Genomic DNA, 23,935 nt, shown 5'->3' with positions numbered 1-23,935 from the left:
TTTCAATGAAATGATACAGTTTCTCTAAAAATACCACATAACGTTTTGTTTTCTCTATATATTTTTCTGTATTTTATCTAGATACTTTATCCAAATTTTTACTGAAAAACAATTGAATATGTACTCTTTGCAGGGCTATAAAATATTCTATTATGTTCTAAAATCAGGAAATAAGAGCCACAAAACTGTAGAACATCTACTGCATACACATACGCGCGCGCGCACACACACACACACACACACACATACACACACACACACACACACACCCTGACCAATAAACTTTTTCCTCATTTTCACTTACCTACCACCTTAATAAACATTACCTGTTTTGTGGACCATCACCAACTAAATATTCAACAATTCTATCCAGAGCACCTCGTTCTCGGGGGAGAATGGGTCTTGCTAAAGGTGGACCCGGAGGATGAAGACCTAGTAAATAAATAAATAAATAAATAAATATAAAATATATATGTATAAAATACATTTAAACTTTAATTCAGTTACCAAGTACTACCCATGCTTGTCAGAATTTTCGAAAGATTTTAACAAAACAAAAATACATCTCTTCAGAGCATTCAAGTTTTCATTAAAAATATTACACTACAGGGGCACCTGGGTGCCTCAGTCATTAAGCATCTGCCTTTGGCTCAGGTCATGATCCCAGGGCCCTGGGATCGAGCCCCACATCGGGCTTCCTGCTCAGCGGAAGCCTGCTTCTCCCTCTCCCATTCCCCCCCCTTGCTGTGTTCACTCTCTCGTGTGTCTCTCTCTGTCAAATAAAAAAATCTTTTAAAAAAATAAAAAAATAAAAATATTACACTACCAAAAAAATGTTAAATTATGTTCTATATCAAAACCATCAACATAATCTATTGAATATGTTGGGCTCTGTACTGGTTTCATTATGTTATGAAATGAAACTATGCTGGGCTCTGTACAAACTAATTTTTTAAGTGCCCAGGCTCTTATTAAAGAGGACACCTGTTGTAAAGAGGTGTTGGGTGTTGTATGTAAGTGATGAATCACTGAATTCTACTGAATTGCACTGTATGTTAAGTAAACTTAAATTTAAAAAATAATTTAAAAATAAAAAATTTAAAAAACATGTATATACATGTATGGACAGGTATAACTAAATAGATTTTTGTAGGATTATACAAGTAATAAAATATTTTAAAAGAAAAATAAATAAATAAAATGCCCCTACACTTAAAATCTTATGTAATAACAAATTAGGAGACTTTCATTTGGAGCAATAATAGAGTCACAGGGGTCAGATTTACCTTCCCACCTAAAATACTTTGCAAAATATATGATCAAACATATATTTTAAAGACACATATATAACAGGCAATGTAGGATAAAGATCCCCGAGAGACCAAAAGTAAGGAAGATGAGTCCAACAACTGCCCCAGCTTATTGCCTGGAGAAAATCCCCAGGCAGCAGCCCAGGGAGGGTAAGTCCAGCTGAAATGTATCAGTATCCCTGAGTTTGAGGAGATAAAGATGGAACTCTGGAGAGACCAAGGCAGCTTGGGTTCACAGGAAGAGGAATGCACAGAGCAAGAACACCAAAGATCTACAGAAGATCCCCAAGACTGCTCAACATACTACTGATTGGTGCATGTGTATGATGAAACCATCTGAGTACACAGAAGAAACCGCCCCCAAATATTAAAGGTAACAGTGTTCACATGGGGCCAAAGTATTGCATGTTCTCACCAGCCAGAGTGGAAAACGTCATAACACACAGGTTTTTGGATTAAGTATTCAGAGGACCTTTGTATAAGGACATAAAAACATCCAGCATTCAGTAAGATAAAATTCATAATGCCTGGTATCAGATCAAAAATTATTAGATGTACAAATAAGCAGGAAAATACAATGCATAATGAGAAAAATCAACAGAAATGACAGTTTATAGAATTAGTATACAGATATGTTAAAACACTTATTATGACCATATTCCATATGACTAAGAATCTAGAAGAAAGATTCAATGTGTGTAGTCAAAACATGGAAAAAATTCAAAAGACCCAGACTGAACTTCTACAGATGAAAACTATAAGGTCTAGAATAAAAAATCAGCAGATGGGATGAATAGCAGTTTGGACGCGGAGGGCACAGAAGTAAACCTGAAGATATAGCAATAGAAACCATACATAATGAAACACAAAGAAAAGCCTAAAAATTTTTTAAATAAACAAGTTATCAGCAAGCTGTGGAACAAACACAAGCAGCCTAATATACATATAACTGGAGTCCATAAGAAAAGAGAGAGAAAAGAAACCAATACTTGAAGAAATAATGCACAAAAATTTTCCTAATTTGATGAAATCTATAAACCCACAAATTCAAGAATATCAACAAACCCTAAGCACAAGAAACATAATTTTGCACCAAGGCAGAGACAATCAAATTGCTTAAAACCAGTGATAAACAGAAAATCATAGCACAGACAGAAGAAGACACATTATATACAGAGAAACAGAAGTAAGAATGATAGATTTCTCATCAGAAAATAAGCAAGCCAGAAGAATGTGAAGCAATATTTTTAAAGAAAAACTATCAATTAGAATTCTGTATTAGTAAAAACATCTTTTAAAAATGAAAGCAAAATGATGACTTTTTCAGACATACAAAACTGAAAGAATTCATCATTAGCAGAACTGCACTATAAAAATGTTAAAAGACAGAAAAATGACACCAGATAGAAAGAGGTAGTACAAAGGAAATAACTGAAATGGTTACCATGTGGATAAATATCCAAAACTCTTGAAAAATAATTGATAGCTTAAAGGAAAAATAATCATTTGTTGTAGGGTTTATAACATATATTGAAGTAGGGGCGCTTGGGTGGCTCAATCGTTAAGCGTCTGCCTTCGGCTGAGGTCATGATCCCGGGGTCCTGGGATCGAGCCCTGCATTGGGCTCCCTGCTCGGCGGGAGGCCTGCTTCTCCCTCTCCCACTCCCCCTGCTTGTGTTCCCTCTCTCGCTGTGTCTCTCTCTGTCAAATAAATAAATAAAATCTTAAAAAAAAAAAAAGAATTAACATATATTGAAGTAAAATGTATGGCAACAGTAGCACAAAGGCCAGGAGAGGAGAAATGTAAGTACATTGTTGTTAGATTATCAAACTATTTGTGAATTGGTATTATATCACTTGAAGATGAACTGTTATAAGTTCAAGATACATACTGTAAACCCCAAAAGACCCACTAAAATAACATGAAAAAGCAATATAGCTAGTAAAGCAATGAAAAAAGATAAAATAATAAAGATACTCAATTCAAAAGAAGGCAGATGACAAGGAGAAAAGTAATAGAACAGAGGGACAAGTAGAAAAAAATAGCACAATAGAAGATTTAAACTCAAACCCAAATACACCAACCCAGTTAAATGTATGTAGCCTGACATCCTCATTATGAGCCATGGATTGTCACAATAAAAAAGCAAGAACCTGATATATGTTGCTTACCAAAAAGAAAAATAAATAAAAAATAAATAAATACAAAGACACAAATAGGTTAAAAATAAATGATAGAGGGACATCTGGGTGGCTCAGTTGATTAGGTATCCAACTCTTGGTTTCAGCTCAGTTCATGATCTTGGGGTTGTGGGATCAAGACCCATGGTGGGCTCCACACTCGGTGTGGAGTCTGCTTGGGAATCTCTCTCTTCCCTCTGCCCCTCCCCCCACTTGTGTTCTCCCTCTCTCTCTCTCTAAAATAAATAAATCCTTTAAAAATAATAATAAATAAATGATAGACACACATATATAAATATGCTAACACTAATCAAAAGAAATCTGGAGTAGCTGTATTAATATCAAACAGAGTAGACTTCACAGCAAAGAATATTATCAGGGATAAAAAGGGTAATTTTATAATAACAAAGGAGTCACTTCATCAAGAAAACATAATCCTAAATATATATGTGCATCATAACAGAGTTTCAAAACACATAAAGCAAAAAACTAATAGAAACTACAAAAAGAAATAAATACATATCTACTGTGTGTGTATGTTATATATATACTTGTGTGTATATATAATATATATATACACACACACACACACAATACTATATATACAATTTATACACATGCACATACAATAGTAGAGTTGGAGATTTCAACAGCTTCCTCTCAATAATTGACAGAATAAACACAGAAATCAGTAATGATAGAGAAGATCTGAAAAATACTATGTGTTACCAACTTGTCCTAATTAACATTTATAGCCACTCTATCCAACAGGAACAGTATATTCAGGTGAATATAAAACATTTACCAAGACAGATGATATTCTGAGACATAAAACAAGCCTCAGTACATTTAAGAAAATTTAAACAATACAACATATGTTTTCTGACCATGACGGAATTAAATTAGAAATTAGCAACAGAAAGACAACAAGAAAATCTCCAAATATTTGGAGACTAACTAACATACATTTAAATGACCAAGGGTTCAAAGAAAAATCAAAATGGAAGTTAGAAAGTATTTTTAATTGAATGAAAATGAAAAAACAACATATCAAACATGATATGCAGCTAAAGCAGTAGGTAGAGGAAAATTTATAACACTAAAACATCTATAAAAGAGGGTAAATCTAAAATTCATGAATTCAGCTTCCACCTTAAGAAACTAAAAAAAGGAAGAGCAAATTAAACCCAAGATAAACAGAATAATAAAATAGAAAATACAAAAATAAGAGAAAATCTGATTCTTTTGAGAATATCAAAACTGATAGACCTCTAGCAGACTAATCAGGGAAAAAAAGGGAAGATACAAAATACTAACATCAGGAATGAGAGAAATGGCATAAATCTATTGTTTACAAGCATATTATGAATAATTTTATGCCAATACAATCCTTTGAAAGACTACCAAATTACAAAAGTTCACTCAACAAGAAATAATTATTCAGTATGCTAAAATTTTATAAAGAACTTTTATATCTATGTTCCTAAGAGATATTAGTCTGTAGATTTTGTTCAATTGAATTTTTAGTTTAAAAAAAAAACTTCCACAAAGAAAACAGCAGACCCAGATGCTTAAACCTGTAAATTCTACCAAACATTTAAGGAAGAAATAATATAAATTCTATATAAAACTGTCTGTAAAATTCAAGATGAGAGAATACTTTCTTATACCTCTGATACCCAAACCTGACAAAGACATTACAAGAAAAAAAAATACTACAGACCAGTATCCCTAAGAACATTGATATAAACATTTTTAACAAACTTTTAGCAAATCAAACCCAACAATATATATAAAAAATAAAACACCATGACTAAGTCAGATTTATCTCAGGAAAGCAAGGTAGTCCAACATTTAAAAATCAACTTATTTCACTACATTAACAGATGTTAAAACAAAAAATAAACTAAAACCCCACTTAAGCATCTCAATAGATGCATTAAAAAACATTTGATAAAATCCATCATCCATTACTGATAAAAATCTTCAGCTAACTAGAAATTGACGGGCACTTCCTCAACCTGATAAAAGTTACCTACGTAAAACAAACAAAGCCTACAGCTAACACCATGTGGAAAGGTGAAAAGGTAACTGCTTTCCTCCTAAGATCAGCAATAACGAAGAAGGTCTGCTTTTCCACTTCTTTTTTTTAAAGATTTTATTTGTAAGTAATCTCTACATCCAATGTGGGGCTTGAACTCACAACCCCAAGATCAAGAGTTGCAAGCTCCACCAACTGAACCAGCCAGGCTCCCCTGCTTTTGCCACTTCTATTCAACATTGTACCAAAGGTTCTAGTTTGTGTAATAAGCAAGAATGAGAAATAAAAAGAACACAGATTGGAAAAAAAGAATTATCTTTATTCACAATGTGATAGTCTATGGAAAATAATATAGAATCTATCAAAAAACTAATAAAACTAATAGGTTTAGCAAGATTATAGAAGACCAATATACAAAAATCAATTGTATTTCTATATATATTTGTATTTATATATATATTAGCAATGAATAACTGGAGATAGTAAAACAAAGCCATTTTCAATAGGCTCAAAAATTGGAGATAATTACATAAATATTTAACCAAGAAAATGTATAAAACTTATATACTGCACACTATAAAACACTGCTGAGAAAAACTGAAGGTCTAAATAAATAGAAATATACTGTGTTCATGTAATAAACCAGGCAATATCAAAAGAGATAAATGGAGAGTGGAGAGTGGAAGAATAACCTAGTTTGATTAAATGACTTACATCATTTAAAAACATTAACAACAAAAATAAAGAGTTATAAATTGTAACCACAATCTTTGAAAACTGAAAAAGAACTGTTTGTAGGTGATACTCTGAACTAAGAGACAACACAGAAGGCAGCACTGAGAAGAAAGAGAATAAAATAAGTAAGTGATGTTTGCCTTTGTAAAGCAAGGCTGGATGAACATAAGAATAAGACGGGCAGCAATGAAGGTTTACAGGGAGACCTCATAGAAGACTGCAACAAAATGAGGCCTTGTTGGATTAAGCCTTACAATATAAGGATATAAGGTTTTCAAAATGACTGTGACAAAACTTTAAAGTGCTCAAGAATGGTTTTAGAGTACCAATACTACATTAATATTTTAAAGGCTAATAAAGGGATTTGCTTTGTAAATAACCACAAACCTAAAGGTTGTTACCATCTAAAAAAGGGCAAATGATGTCAAAATTGTAGCAATTAACAAATGAAATTCAGGTTCTAGAATAAGTTCTTTGTATAACAAATCAAGAACATTTTTCAGATTTCATCAGAGAAGTCATTGGTTTACTTGTATTAACAACATTCAATCATTTATGATCAAAAAGTAAATATGATTGCACACATTAAGTGTCATTCCTCATCAAATTTTCAACTTGAATAAGTATGCCAAATTATATCTTGAAAACATTTAAGTCAAATTAACTTTTGCTGGAATATTTTATTTCTGTATGTTTAAAATGAAAATGTCCATAAAGGAATCTGGATACATAAAACAACAGATTTCATAAAAATATCCTAAATGCTGTGCATACTATTAACTTTTAAAATAACACATCTTCATATTTATGCTATTACAGATAACAGTAATTAATACAAACATCAAGAGCAATCATTGTAGGAATACCGGTCATTTTTACACAGCTTGGCAAATTATCAAGTACCTGCTGGCTATTAATTTTCAAACATATGGGAGCCCTGTGGTAATACACATTAAACTGATTCTCTTCCACAAATATGGCATAATGAAAAAATGAATTATTAATCTTCTCTATAAGAAATCACTTAATTCATTCATATTTTTGGCATTGCACAACTTAGTCTTCTACATGGAAAACAAAAACTTCAGTAAAATACGTTTTATTTACATGATCATGAAATTTAGGCCATTGTTCCCTCTATAACCCTATTCTTATATGTGCAATACAGTTTTTATTACTTTATACAAGTTGCTAAACTTTTATTTCCTTAAAACTTAGATACACAAATGTATATAATTCATGCATTCTCACACACAAAAAAAGTTCTTCCATTAAACTACTAAGAACTTTACAAATCATGAGTATCTCAAATCAATCAAATAACAGAAAGATAAAATAATTTTCAACTTAATTTTTCTCAATTTCACAAAATACATGGGTGCCTTGTGACATCATTATATGTCAGGTTTAGAAGTATTTTTCAATAACTACTTTAAAAGTTACGATTTATATATATTTCATTTGTAGCCAGTTTTAATTTGTTTATAAATTAGCAGTTTTCTAGTTTTCTAAAATCTTATGCTCCTTTTCTTTGAAGGAAAAGCAGGAAAAAAAAACTCCTGTCATAGTAACATTTAGATTGCTTTTATTATGTAAGTGTCCTGAATACCTGATATCAACTACTGGCTAACCTCAAAATCATTATAAATCATACGTTAGTAATTAGTCATGAAATACCAAAGTAATTTAAATTAGAATTAAATATCTTAAAATAAGATAAATAATTTACTATCATATTCAAGGATCTGACATGGAAATTTATATAAAATAATGTGATCTGCTGAAGCAGTAGACTTCCATGTCCCATCACACTCCAAAAGAAAGCTGCAGGGTAATATAATCTACTACACTCCAAAAATGGAATCTTCCCCTAGAGATCTACCACACTGAAAAAAGAGAATCCAAAGAAATGAAATTAAGGCAGTTGTTAATTTAATAGAACTTTATGCTAAAGTATCTGTCAGAAAATACTAAGGTTCAACCGCTAAATAAAAGAAAAATCTACCAGCCCATATTAACAATAATAGTATTGTATACCACAATGCAGAAATAGTCTTCCTGGAATATGTTGTCATGTTTAAAAATATATGTGAAGAGTTTAGCAAAAAGCATGAATAATTCCAAAAGTGTTCTCTTCTATCCCCATTTTATATAAATCTGGAGGCATTCTAAAGCTGAATATAAAAAGATATGCTATACCGTTGACTACAGAATACCACAAAGTTTTATTGCCATTTAAACAAAGAAGCCATAACAGTTAAATGAGCTCAAGAAATAGGTTTCAGTATCACAAGGTGCCAGCTGTAAAGAGTTATGGCTAATTGAATATGGAACTCCTGCTTAATCAGATAACTGCTCTGCTATTTCCAAATGAAATGCCATTTCCATACTGCCTGAAAATGGCCCGTTTTATTGGTAACCAGAGAAAACAATATAAACTGTAAATAACATTAAGTGCTCTGTTTACCCATTCCAGGCACTGAAGTAGCAGGGGATCCAAGACGTCTTGGTAACACATTTGATGATAGGGCTGGAGTAACAGTTCTTTCTGGGGGTCCACCCGGGGCTGAACTGTCCTTTGGTGGTCCAGGAGATACTGGAACTTGTGGAGGAGGGCCCTGGCTAGAGCTCGCGGGTGTTGGAGAAAGGTTTCTCTGAGCTGCAGTTCGCTGACGAATCTCTGAGAATAAGAATTAAAAAGTGCATTTTTGACTTAATATCCATATTAGCCAATACCACAAAATGATTCATGTTTAATAAAGTTTTGTAGCACCAGAAAGCATCTGTAGGGTCAAAACTTCTTGTAATAAGAAGTTTATAAGATGTAACATTGAAAACTGACTATAACAGAGTACTCCATTTCTGACCCTACACTTCCAACTGCATATATTTACACAAAAGCCTTGATCTATCTACAGATACCACTTTTCAAAATAAATTCAAATAAAATAAAATCATCACCCAATTATATGTCATGTCTTTTCACAGTAATCCTTCCTAATTTATGATAAAGGAAAGTAAGTTTATCAAAATTTGTGAAAACTCTGATGAAAATGGCAGATTTGTTTCTTCAAGAAAAATGTTAATTCTAAGAAATGAGTGAATAAGTATATTCTGGAATTATCAAATAATTTATGAGGTACTTAATCTAAGTAGTCATAGAAATGCTGAAAAAGTAGTCTTTACTATTAGGTACTATTCCCAATCTCCTTTATACTATTACTGCCTTTTGGTAATTTTTTTTTTTTTGCCAATACATTCAATAAAGGAAAACTTCCACTCTACATAAGCAGTATCATCATAAGTAAGTCTTATCTTTTAGTTGCAGAAATTACAAGATTTTCTGTAACGGCAGTGGTAAATGTGCCAAATCCAGGCTCCCGCTCCTTTTAGTAGTTTTATTAAAACATGGCAACACTCTTTTGTTTACATATTGTCTACAGCTGCTTTAGAAGAGCTGAGCATTTACAAGAGATCACATGGCTGTCAGAGCCATTTACTGTACTTACTATCTGGCCCTTTACAGAAAATTTCATGATCCCCTAACTCCATAACACAAAATCCAGTTCTATCATTTCCCCTCCCCACCAATATCTTACTTGAATGTCAATGGTAAGATCTCAAGAAGTGCTTATTGCTTTTTAATTCTACATATCACCTTAAATTATCACAAATCCTGAAATAGTAGGCTGAAACTAAAGAAGTTAAATTTTAATTGGCATGACTGGTAAAAATGCACACTTCCAGAAGAAAAAAAAATTTAAATTTGGACTGTATTTGACAGTTAAAGATTTTCATGAAGAGTTCATTGCAACTAAAAGTGCAGCTCTAGCATCAGGTTTCAGTTCACTACAATCTAGCAGAAAAGTTTGGTCAGAATCTTGGCTGTAGCTTATAGCAGCATTACATGACTTCAGATGGGTTAACTTCACTAAACCTCTCTTCTTTATCTGTAAATTTAGGATAATAATATTAACTCATAGAATTGTTATAAGGATTAAATGATGTCTGTATTGATAGCTCACATTTATCAAATACATAATATTTCAGATGACAGTCTTTTCATATATTTTCTTTTAATTTTAAAAAGTTTTCTTTTTTTTTAAAGATTTTATTTATTTATTTGAGAGAGAGAGAGAGCACGCACACAAAAGCAGGGGAAGTGGCAGAGGGAGAGAAGCAGACTCCCTCCTCGGGAGCCTGACATGGGGCTCGATCCCAGGACCCCGGGACCCCGTCTGAGCTGAAGGCAGACGCTTAACCGACTCAGCCACCCAGGTGCCCCCACACAAAGTATTTTCAAATGACCAATTAGTGAGCTGTAATTACTAAGACAAACTAATTTTCCTCTGGCTCTTAATTTAGTCTCTAACCTAGCCACTAAAATAATAAATTACAAGCAGATCATCATGAGATAAATGGAACTACCTTTATATCTGGCTATTTTCCATGCAGTTTATACAGAATTTTCAGATCTTACCTGATCTAATTGTATCCTTATATCTCCTGCGAATTAGCTGGTTACTTAATTATCTTTTACTCACAAGGAACACCTTAAAAGGTGGTTACACATTGGGAAAGCCATGAAATTCTGCAAAAGGTATTGAGGGGCCCCTGGCTGGCTGGCTCAGTTGGTAAAGCATGCAACTCAATCTCAGGGTTGTGATTGAAGCCCCACATTGGGTGTGGAGCCTACTTAAAAAAAAAAAAAAATGCTACAAAAGGTACTAAGATCATTGAAATTATATTAAGATTTGGTCATTTAAATTAATTTTTAAAAAAACAAGGTATCAGGGCACCTGGGTGGCTCAGTCGTTAAGCGTCTGCCTTCGGCTCAGGTCATGGTCCCAGGGTCCTGGGATCGAGACCCGCATCAGGCTCCCTGCTCAGTGGGAAGCCTGCTTCTCCCTCTCCCACTCCCCCTGCTTGTGTTCCCTCTCTTGCTGTGTCTCTGTCAAATAAATAAAATCTTTAAAAAAAAAAATACAAAAAACAAAAACAAGGTATCAAATACTGTAAATCATTTTTTAGCCAATTTTCAGCTAAAACATAACTCTACAAAATGACATTTTTCTTCCAGATAAGTAAAAGTTTAATATGTATCAAACTATATCAAAAGTAGTTATTATTCTTTCACTTCTTGAACAAAGACTTGAAATTGCTTTCTCTGAATGTGCATCTACCCTGGGACAATTAAAGTACCCTTTTAACACACATCACTTGTATCACTCATGAACTACCAAAAGTCGAGGTCTATAACTAGCTAGGTTACAAAGGACACCATGTCTAGCATTCCACAAAAGAGACTTGGCTTAATAATTTCTGAATCTAAATTTAGACAGAAAAAGGAGAAAAATGACATGAAAGAGGAAAGGGAGAAAACATAGTTTCATTGTTTTCAAAGGAAAAGCAGGTAACTTTACAATATCAATAGGTGAAAATAGCTAGCAATACAACACCAAATCTGTATTTGGTAAGGTGTTATGAAATATTCTGGTAGTCTCAATTTAAAACATCTAAAATTTATCATTTAAATCATCTAAGATTTGCCATTCACAAATACTCTGTAATACATTTACTCTAAAAACTTTGTTATTCAACAAAGTATTGTATTGGTTATATTTAACTTTTCCTGCATTTAAATGTAAAATACCATCCCACAAAAAAGATTTACCAAGCATTTCACACCAATCTGGTAAAGTATCATAAGGAGTGTTCCATAAGTTCAATTCTTGACTGGAGGATATTTCAACATCCTTATCAGTGATCAATCACTAATTCAATAAAAATTACACCCACCAAGTATGAGTACATGTCTATATTTTTTAATTCAAAATGAAGCAAATAGAATCTAAATGAGATTTAAAACTTCTATATTACAATAAACAAAAGAAAACAAAGTTTAAAATAATGATAAAATGGCGCCTGGGTGGCTCAGTCGGTTAAAATAATGATAAAACAAGATAGTTGTTAAAAAGCACAGACTCTGCTTGAAATAAGTTAAAGACAAATACCATATGATTTCACTGACATGTGGAATTTAAGAAACAAAACAGATGAATATAGAGGGGGAAAAAACGCAATCCATAAAACAGACTCTTAACTACAGAGAACAGAGGGTTGCTGTAGGAGAGGTGGGTAGGCAGGGTGGAGCTGGGTTAAATGGGTGATGGGGATTAAGGACAGCACTTGTGATGAGCACGGGGTGTTGTATGTAAGTGATGAATCACTAAATTCTACACCTGAAACTAATATTACACTGTGTTAACTAACTGGAATTTAAATAAAAACTTGAAACTATAAAGAAAAAAAAAAAAGCAGACTCTGGGATCAAGCTGTGTTGATTTAAATTTCAGCTCCACCCTATTTATTAGATGTACATGCAGCCTTTTCCAAGTTGCTAACAAATCTCAGTTCAGCTTCCTTTTAACAGGAATACTTACCTCTTAACTGTTGTAAAAATTAAATGAGATAAGCAATGCAAAGGGCTTAACCAAAGCACAGGTACTTAATAAGTACTTAATAAGCAAAAACCATTAGAAGTAGTATTCATCTAAAGGTTCCAGAGATTACAATAAATCAAAAGCTAAGCAACCTAGAATTTCTAAAGCAAAAATTAAAATAAAGTGTAGATATTAATGTACAAATTAAATGTTTTCCTAAACTTATTTGTGAACTTATTTAATTGTGTAAATTCAAAATTTATGCAAAAACTTAAACCTATAGCTCTAGCTTGCTCTTAATTCTTGAGATAAATGTTCTATAAAACAAATAATTCTTGATTTATCAGATTTTTAAACACTGATTATTTGTAGAGGGTTTTATCTTCATTTTGGTATTAAGCTATAGTAGGAAGAATATACCACACTACAGTTCGGAGGCCTGGATTTTCATCCTAGCCAATACCACCAGTTCCTTATGCAAACTAAAAAAGTCTTCTATCGACTCTGGGTTTCAAATTTCCTTAAAGTTTTGGCAAAACTACAAAAACAATCCTCATATTTTCTCTAGCACTGGTCAAAGGTTTTCTCAACATTATGTCCAGTTCTAAGCCTCATAAGAAAAAGCATCAAGAAAAAGCCTTTGAATGATTCACATATGCAAAAGTGGATATTCTTAAACTTAGGGTGAATTTGGCTCTTTATAAGTGATTACTAAATGTAGTTAAGTGAGACATGGGGATATAGCTTCAGGACAGTTTCTATTTTTAAATTTATATAAATTCTGGTCTCTATTGTTTAAATTTACACGAGTACTTTAAATAATCAAAATAAGGACCAGGCACCTGGCATCTCTTCCTTTTACTTTCAAAAAGTTCTCTAAGGTCTATATTCACTGTATCATCTTCTACATATCCTACTCATAATAAGCTACTTTAAACTCAGCCCTACTTCTCTACTTAAATTGTTTTCTCAATAGGTGGATGACTTTTTAGTAACAAAATGACTCCATAACCTCTTCCTTTCCATAGAGGAAAAGCTTTGGGAAGGAAAGAAAGAGAGAAAGAAAGAGAATGAGAGAATGAGAGAAAGAGAGAAAGAGAGAAAGAGAGAGAGAGAGAGAAAGAAAAACTTCCCCAACATTCCACTCCTCAACCTAACACCATCTGTTTTTTGTCCTCTTTCTTAGCTACCACAGTATCACTTACCACTGAAGGCACCACTGGTTTGGTTACCAACAAACTTATCACCATTACTGTTACAGCTACTCTTTATCAAATCCCTATTATCTGCCAGGAACTATAACAGGTGCTTAATGTGAGTTTACTAATGTCACCCAATATTTAGACTAACTCTTTGAGATAATTCCAACCCTCGGTTTTCAAAAGAAGAAACCAAAGCTCAGAAGCTAAGTAACTTGCCAAAAGTCTCACGGTAAATAAGAGATGGAGGCAGGATACAAATCCCAGTTTTTATTACAACAGTGCCCTCAACTCTGTCCAACCTATCAGATTCGATGACCTCATATGTCTTCTACTTAACTTGACCCTTTGCAGACTATGACAGCAAATGCCATCCCTACTACACTTCAACTTTCTAGACACCAGTTTAGCTCTGCTTTTAACTCTAATCATTCCTTCTGTCTTTTTCCTGAGTTCCTCCCTTCTCCCTCTACCGTTAAATTTAATTCCCGGGGGTTCTTGCCATAGCCTTCTTACTCTATTTTCTCTCCCTGGGGAATTTCATTCAATCCCATGGTTTGAAGAACTATCATCTATAAGTCCCAATGATTCCTAATTGTACCTATAACCTTAACCTTTTTCCTGAGCTCCATATAAAATAATCAATCACCTATAAACCATACCACCTGGATGTCACTTGCCTCAACAAAGCCAAAAGCAAATCCATCGTTGTCTACATAAACACACATATGCATATAATGGAATATTATTCAGCCATCAAAAAGGATGAGATCTTGCCATTTGCAACAATATGGATGGACCTAGAGGGTATTATACTAAGTGAAATAAGTCAGACAGAAAAAGGCAAGTTACCATATGATTTCACTTATACGTGGAATCTAAAAAAACAAAACAAATGAACAAACTAATAAAAAATAGACTCATAAATACAGAGAACTGGTGGCTGCCAGAGAATGGGGGCAGGGAGGCAAAATAGGTGAAGGAGATTAAGAGATACAAATTTACAATTATAAAACAAAGAAGTCACTGGGATGAAAAGTACACTATAGGGAATATAGTCAACAATATTGCAATAACTTTGTATGGTGACAGATGGTAACTACACCTAGCTTGGAGAGTCTTTTGTAATACACACAATTGTCAAATCACTATGTTGTACACCTAAAACTAATTTAATGTTGTATGTCAATTATAGTTCAATTAAAAAAAGAAATATGTTTTGCTTTATAGTTCTTTATCTCAACATTTACTTTTTTTCATCACCTTGATGATTTATTTCTACTTTGTCTCCTACCTCTTTCGACTTTAAACAACCTGTACCTTGCAGTTCATCAAGGTCCCACTTGGTAAATTACTACTTTACAACATTTAAATAAAATTCATTAATTCTAAAAAAAAAAAAGTTTTCTTTTATTTCCTTCAACTCAACATATTTATTAAGCAACCACTCTGAGCTAGGCACTACTGAATGGAATACAGATCTGCATATAGAGGTGGCAAGCAAAGATAACACAAAATCATGAAACACCAGGTAAGTGCCATAAAAAAAGGAACCAACAAAGTACCGTGGAGGGTCCAAGTACCGTGGAGGGTCCAAGAATGGGGAGATTAAATTCGGTGATGGGATGCAGGGAGGGTTCATGGTAATGGTGGCATTTAAGAAGAACACTGAAAAATGGATGGGCATCTAAATGCCTTTTAAGGTACATGTGGCAGTTTTATAATACATGTCCAAAATTCTTTGATTTGCCTCCCATCAAATGGGGAAGGGAGGATGTCTATGTCTCCTCCCTTGAATCTGTGTTCTGTTACCATGTATCCAAGAGAATACAGGTGCCCCAGTTTTCTGGACTACTTTCTGTCTCTTGGGCTGCTTGCTCTTAGAACCCAGTCACCACATTGGAGCAAGTCCAACTGACCCCATGAGAGAAGTCCATGTGGAGAGGAACTAAGTGCCAGCACCAACTTGTCAGCCACATGTATAAGCCATCTTGGTAGGATATCTTCCAGGCCCCATCAAGCTCCAAGAGATGTGAGGCAAACATGAACAATCTTTACCAAACTTGCCAACACTGCAAATTCATGAGCAAAACAAATTAATGTTGTTCTAAGCCACTAAGTTTTGGGGTGGCGTGTTGTACAATAGATAACTGTAACAGTATAGATATGACACTTAAGTAAAGAACACCCCAAAAAAGTGAATTTACTGTTTTACCAGTGTTTTCCAGATTTTCTTAATCAGACATACATCCCAAAAAACAGCAAAATATGAAGATCAAAAAAGATTAGTGATTTCTACTTTAATCTTCCATATATGCCATGGAACACAAGTGAGTAAACTCTAAAAACCTACTTAATAAGTTATAATCCATTTTCTAGAGCCATTAAATTTTTCTGTAATACTTATTGATTTCAAATTTAGCTGTGGGAGAATACAATTGACTTTTCTTTTGTTAATTTCATTAGTAGAGATGCAGGGTTATGTACAAAGGTAAAAAAAAAAATGCATATGTAGCTTCCTTTTGAAACAAATATAGGAGAGCCTGTTAAGGATTTATAGTCATAACCTAATCCTAGAACCTTGCCATTAAGGATAACTGCACCCTTTTCAAGTTCAAGCATCCCACTCTGAAACCACAGTTACCTTTCCAGATTAATTCCTCTATTATTCTTTCAATTCCAAGAGGATCTATGATCCATTAGTTATTAAAGCAGTCAGCAAACTTTTTTTGTAAAGTGTTAGATAGTAAATATTTTAGGCTTTGCGGACCACATACAGTTTCTCTTGCATATTCTTATTCTTCCTTCTTATTTTTTAGAACACTTGAAAAATGTAAAACCAGTTCTAAGGTCAAGAGCCATATTAAATAGATCTCGTAGTTTGCAGACCCCTATATTAATACTACCAACACCTTTGACTGTCCATCATCCTCCTCTCATGTCCTTATTTCCCTCATGATCATCTTAGATCCCATAATACAGTTATAATCACTCCCTTGAGAAAAATTTCACCTCCGTTGCCCCTTTATCACTTCATTTAATCCATTACGTAAAACCCCAACCTTGGTTTAGACCAACTCTCTTCCTACTCCACGCCTGTACCCATACAGCTAAACACAACTGGAAAGCATGCACAACCATGCTTTAAATTCATGACTGTCACCTAACTTACTTACTCTTTCTTTCCTTCTTCTTTTTCTTCCTTCCTTCCTTCCTTTTCTCTTTCTTTCCTTTCTTTCTTTTTCTTCCTTCCTTCCTTCTTCTCCTTCTTTTCCTTCTTTGTAAGTAGGGCTCCACACGGGGCGTAGAGCCCAACGTGGGGCTTGAACTCATGACCTTGAGATCAACACCTGAGCTGAGACCAAGAGTCAGATGCTTAACCAACTGAGCCACCCAGGTGCCCCAAATTCATGACTGTTAACTTTAAGCAGACATTAGTGTCCCCTGGCATTCCTACATTTTCCTAATCCATTTACTCTCTCACTCCCCTAGAGATTTATTTTATATATTCTCTTCAGGCCCCCAACAACATCTTCCCCATTCTCACTCTCATTAAGAATACAGATACAATCAAAAGACAATTCCCACCACTTACCTGTATCTGCCCATGTTCTCTGTCTTCACTTCTTACTAATGATGAACTATGCATACTCCCATCAAAAGCTAACTCCCACACTTGTACACTAAATCCTATCCCTTCTTGCCTCCTAATGAACAGTTTTCCATCAACTGTGTCCACTCTTTCCATCATCAATTATTATGTGTCTTCTAGGCCATTCCCAGTAGCATACAAGCATGCTATTTCTTTCATACAGCATATGTTCACCCACATACACATAATCCTCCCCCGTCCAGCTACCCATTTTTCCATTCCCTCTTATTCAAAGAATAGTCTCTTCTGTCTCCAACTTCTCTACTCCCCTACTTTCTTAAGCCCACTCTAATCAGGCTCTTGCCCTCATTCTTCCACCAAAACCTTTATTTTCAAGGTCACTATGGCCCTCAACAAAATCAATGTTCAATTCTCGACTCTCAACTTAACTGGCAGTATTTCTCATAGGGGATCACTACCTTGAAACACTCTCTTTAGTTAGCATCCAGGACCCCACATTCTCCAGGATTTGCTCTCACTGACCATTTCTCAGTTTCTCTTTATGGTTCCTCTTTATTACTCTCAACATCTTAAGGTTAGAGTGCTCCAGGGCAGTCTTGGTCCTTTTCTCTTTTTTCTCCATGTTTACATCCTTGGTAATCTGACGGTTTTAATACCATCCACATATTGATGATACCCAGATTAAATCTCCAACCCAGATAATTCCTGTTTGCCAGACTTATATTCTATTGCTTCCTTAAAATATCTACTTGAATGTCTGGCATGTACAAATGTACACGTCCAAAAATCAAACCCTGTTCTTCACATCACCTCAGACTTCCCCCTTCCCCAAAAAGTGTTCCTCTTGCAATTTCTAACATCTTGGTAAATGACAACTCCATCTTCCCAGTTACTCAGGCCAAAATCCTAAGTTATCTCTGATTCCTCCTTCTCCCACCCCATATCCAATCCATCAGGTAATCTGGGTTCTCACTTCAAAATATATGCAGAATCTGACTACTTCTTAAACCACCTCCACTGTTACTGAAGGTCCACGGTCCAAGCCAACATCAATGCTTTCCTAGATTACTACAATAGGTTCCCACGTAGTCTCCCTGCTTCTACCTTTGCTCCCTTTACAGCCTCAACAGAGTAACCTTCCCTTTAAAACATAATTTAGATCATGTCAATCCTCTGCTCAAACAAAAACCAAATTTTTTTAAAGTAATTGAAAACTGAAATTCTTACAATGGTCTACACTCGATAAGGCCCTAAACGGTATGATCCTTTCCTTCCTCTCTTACTGCCCCTCCTACTAGTCTCCCCGTTGTTCAATCCAGTGCAGCCATACTGGTCTTGTTATTTCCAGAGCAATCTGGGCCTGCTGTCTACTCAGTCTTTGCACTTACCAATTCCTCTGTCTGCAATGTTCTCCCTTCAGATATCTGCATGGCTCATTCCCTCACTTCTTTCATATCTTTGGTCAATTTATCAATGTGGCTTTCCCTGATAACCCTTATCTAAAACTTCAACCCACCCACCTTACTGAAGGCACTCCCTATTCTGCATTATTTCCTTTTCCTCCATCTAACATTTTATATATAAACGTATACATATATGTCTATTTCACACACACACACACAGTTTTTTGTTTGTTTTGTTCCCTATTATGTCCCCAGGGCCTAAAACAATGCCTGGCAAAGAGCACACACTCAAGTAAATATTTATTGAAAAAAAATAAATAAGAAATAAATAAATAAAAAACAAATCAGAGATTAGTACATAGAAGTCATTTTTTATTTATTATTTTATTTATTTATTATTTATTATTAAGTCAATTTATTCCTGCAGGGCAATTAAAACTTTGAAAAGAAATGTAATTTCTTACCAACCCCAAATATCTCAATTTCTTTATTTTCTAGAATCTATTCAGAAAATTATACTGACAAATACCACTTTTTCATTAAATCCAAACTTTATTACTTTTTTTTTTAAGTAGGCTCTATGCTAAGCATGGAGCCCAACACAGGGCTTGAACTCATGACCCTGAGATCAAGACCTGAGCTGAGATCAAGAGTTGGACATTTAACAGACAGTGCCACACAGGGGCACCCCCAAACTTCATTACTTTTTAATCTGCTAAGGACAAAGCCTTCCCGACTCTCAGTCTATGATTCCTACAGAACTAGAATAAATGCTAAACACCGAAGTACCATATCATTCTATTAAATGTAAATATGTATATATACACATATATCTACCTTTTATGTTCATTTATTCCTTCATATCAAATGATAACACTGATTTTCTAAGATTAAGCACCCACTAATAAAAATTCCTTATGAAAAAGGGGTCAGGACTATGCTGTCAAGGTCATGGAAAACAAGGAGAGTCTGAGAAACTGGCACAGCCAAAAAAGCCTAAGACATGTCAACTAAATGTAATATGGTATCCTGGATGAGATCCTGAAACAGAAAAAGGACATGAGATAAAAAACTAAAGAAATCTGAATAAACTATGGACTTTAAGTTAATAATAGTGAATCAATATTGGTTCATTAATTTTAGCAAACGTACTATGTTAATGTAAGATGTCAGAAACTTAGTACAAGGGTATATGGGAATTCTTTGTACTACCTTTGCAATTTTTCTATAAATCTAAAAATATTCTAAAAGATTAACTTTATTAAAAAGGAGGAGATGGTCAGGTTAGTATTGTGTCCAGTAAATATCACACTCCTTTTAGTGCTAAACCTAAGCAAATCAAAGAATACTATTCTCAAATTTTATAATCAATCTCAGTATAATATATATCATTAGCACTAAGTAATAAAAAATAAAAGATACCTTATACACATGAATCACAGTTCTGGTTCAGCAATCATGCAAGAGAGCTAGTAAAATATATATATGTACTTATTTTACTAGCTCTTTTGCATTACACACACACACACACACATATTTAGTACTTTTTCCCCTCTTTCTATTTCAGTTCAGAAACAGGGAAAAGACAAGAAAGGGAAGAAAAGAGAGGGAGAGAGGAGAAAGAGGGGAAGGAAAGAATGAATGAACAATGGTTCAAGCAAAGACATAAATATTTGAATAAATTCACAGGAACACAGAACTTAAACATAAATGGAATGTATGACTAAGTCACCTACAAAATGACAGAAACCTAAAAGAGATCTGAAAAGATTAAACAAAACTCAATTATAATTCTCAAAAAGTAGAATGAAGTTGAGATATAGTTTAGAATTTTTTTAAATAAGGAAAAAATTCCAAACACCAATTAATTACTTACAGACCTGGAAGAACTAGTAATGCTAGAATAGGACACTCCAGAAGAAATATTTTTTAAAGAAAAAAAAGCTTACGAGCTTAAGGTAAAAAACCCTATTACATTCATCTCTGTATTCTCCATGACGTTTGCACCTAAGAATTATTTAAAACGTTCTTTTAAATAAACAATTCATTTATATTATAGCTAAGGGTTAATTTTCCCTAGAAGGATATCCAAAAGCAGTGCCACAGGAATCAAGAGCAGAGAGACCAGCAATGGTTTTTCTATAACTACAATATGACATCAGAAGGAAAAAAATGTATTTGGGTTTCAAAAGCTTCTGAAGAAAAATGAATTTAATTCTTCAAGGAAATTATGTTGCCTAAATATTAATAAATACTTAAGAATGTTAGTAAAGAGGTCATATGTCTTTTTTTTAATGAGAGAACAGATTATTTTAAGTAACAGCAACAGTTTTCTGCAAAATATCACATTTAAAAAACATATTTCCTCAAGTTAAAGTATTTTTGAAAAGTAAGTGCCAGTTATACAAAATACCATAAAAATTACAGAAACCTGGCCTATAGACCACTCTTTTTAAAATTACTAGAAAGTATAAATTATAGAAAAATTTAAACGGATTATGAAGGCAGGAGTTTCAGTGCAAGTATCTAATTTATTGTAATCATATGTAAACTTTTACATTCATCAAAACATCAGGCTTATATTTCTATAAACCAAATCCTACTTACAGAAAATGGGAATGGGTGGGGTTCTTCCCATATAGCTCTGCCAATCAGAAAACCTAAAACTATTATGGCTTATTTAGTACCCATGGTCTTTGTGGACATTTATAAAAGAATTGACTTCTCCAAGTTCTAAATGTCATTCTAACATTATAAACCAAGTTACAATTCTGATGATTTATAAGAATAAAAGTTACATTTTTAAAAATAATATATTCTATATTGCAACAAAAGCCTTATAAACTATATTATTATATTTTAGAGAAGAGAACAAAGAGGAAAGCCAATGCAAACTCAAAAATATTTTTCACATGTCAGTATTAGAATTACTTCATGTAGCCACTTAAAATAGTGACTTTTTAACTTTTACATAATATTTAATGATATAATAATGATGGTTTCTCTAATAATCTGGTAATAAAACTTCAAAAAAAGAGTTAATGTTATTACATAGCAGTAATTCCAATTTTTTCTAAATTATTAGAAATTCAAAATTTCTAAATTATGTTATCTTCCTAAATAAAAGTATTTAGAAGAAACTTCAAGCTTGACAAAAATCTTCATTAAATTCCTCAAAAATAAATCATAAAAATGTAAGAATTTTTTTTTTAAGATTTATTTATTTACTTGAGAGAGAAAGAGAGAGTGAGAGCATGGAGGGTAGGGGCGGAAGGATAGGAAGAGAGAAACTTAAGCAGACTCCATACTGAGTATAGAGCCCGGAAGCTGGGCTCAATATCACGACCCTGAGATCATGACCTGAGCCAAAACCAAGGGTCGGATGCTTAGCCAACTGAGCCACTGAGGTGCCCCTGTAAGAATTTTCACAAGGTGTTCTAAGAGATTCTTATTTGAAAGGGGAAAAAAACCTTACAAAATACTGGTGAAACTGTTTAAATTTCAAAGCTTAAAACCAATTACATATTTAATCTCAACAGATAACATCTTTACTTTTCAACATATTCCTGAAAAATCAAAATGAAATAAATTTATTGCCATTCACTCCAAGTCATAACCCATGTTACCAAATATGAATTCATATAAAAGCATTCTACGTAAGTTTTTACACACCTCTATCACACTTTTGAACTCACTTGGATAAATATGGATCTTTCCAACAGCAGCAGCAGTTTCTACAAAGTTATTTACCTTGTCCAGGTCTTGCAGTTACAGCTGCTCCAGCAGATGGCGGCTCAAACTCCTGTCAATTACGATAACATTATTACAGTGACCTACTATAATGCACTATTTATAATAAAATAGCAGTGATATAACAGCCTTACCTTTGCTTTCTTTGAGTCTGGATCAAACCTTTCAAGAATTAACTTAGCCGTTTTATAAGTTTCTTTTTCCATGACTTCTTCAAGCTACGAACAAAAATTTCCGTAAATTGTCACACTTTAAAACATACACAACTTATTTTTATAAGTCCTATTCCAAAAGTGTTCAAGTACAATGCTTAAAATAAACAGCATATAATATATCCAGATAGCATCAAAGACTTCCTACATTCAAATAATTAAAATCCAGATTTTAAAATGGCTTCTAACCTCTAATATGTTACTTGTATTTAACAGCTTTACTGCAAGGAAATACCAAATACTGCTAATTGTTTACATATAATGAGGAGAATAATTACATGCACCAACTTCAATAATGGAATGTGCAAAAATCTATCAGCCTTCATTATTGGAAGTTATTAGACATGACAAGCAAATGACAGGCAATTCCTCAGATTTATTTCCTCATAGCACTTAATGCTATTAATTTAAAGAAGGTCGTTAGCCAAGAGCTTTACAAAATAAAATCTCTGTGCCAATTAACTGCTGTCAGCATCGATTTTAGATTATTTATTAGCAGAAGCAATTAGCTTGCTGCAAATGCAGTGAAAACTCACTAACTGGGAGAACAGCCATGGAATTTGCTCAAATGTCTTTAAAAGCTGAAGCTCCCCCTTTTTTACCTAGATTCAAACAACTTTAGAGGGAAAGAAACCATAGTAAGAATTTAAGTAAAAATTTAACTGAGTTCTATACACACACTAGGGACTGTAATTAAGAGAGTTCATTATTATGGCATTTTATTTACAATACACTCAAGTCACTATATGGCTTAATACAGGGTTTAATTTAAAAAGCAATAACTAGTAAACTATCATTTTAGCAGCTATGGCCCAGTATCAGAAAAAGTTCAATTTTAGTACAAGACACTTGTATTAGGATGAATAGCTAATGTGTAGAAGAAAATGCTTTGTAAAAACTGGAATGGGACCTTTTCCTTCTCAGTGGCCACTGATAGCCACTTAGATTCATTAAATGTCATATTTATTCAAAAGGTCATTTATTTTAGAATACAACACAGAGCACATTTACCAAGTTAAAAAATAGTTAAAAATATGCTACCCAATAG

The 23,935-nt window shown here is 33.6% G+C and overlaps 1 protein-coding gene across 4 annotated transcripts in view; it reads right to left on the bottom strand.

Moving 5' to 3' along the window:
* The window catches only part of LNPK (lunapark, ER junction formation factor), a 75,780-nt gene that overhangs the window by 11,307 nt on the left and 40,538 nt on the right, over positions 1 to 23,935 (bottom strand). For 3 of the 4 annotated variants that reach the window (XM_025849801.2, XM_025849811.2, XM_073882122.1), the window contains 4 exons: positions 22,810 to 22,893; positions 22,676 to 22,727; positions 8,735 to 8,947; positions 327 to 432 (listed from right to left, as the gene is read on the bottom strand). In XM_025849801.2, the coding sequence (XP_025705586.1) occupies positions 327 to 432; positions 8,735 to 8,947; positions 22,676 to 22,727; positions 22,810 to 22,893 (455 nt within the window). The remainder of the gene's footprint in view (positions 1 to 326; positions 433 to 8,734; positions 8,948 to 22,675; positions 22,728 to 22,809; positions 22,894 to 23,935) is intronic. The other variant, XM_073882121.1, reaches the window with a different exon arrangement.

Source organism: Callorhinus ursinus, unplaced genomic scaffold, assembly GCF_003265705.2.
Source record: "Callorhinus ursinus isolate GAN/ISIS: 27379988/994484 unplaced genomic scaffold, GSC_fseal_2.0 scaffold2, whole genome shotgun sequence".
NCBI lineage: Eukaryota > Metazoa > Chordata > Mammalia > Carnivora > Otariidae > Callorhinus > Callorhinus ursinus.
The sequence above is the reverse complement of the archived record's forward strand: the minus strand, read 5'-3'. Positions and strand labels throughout refer to the sequence as shown.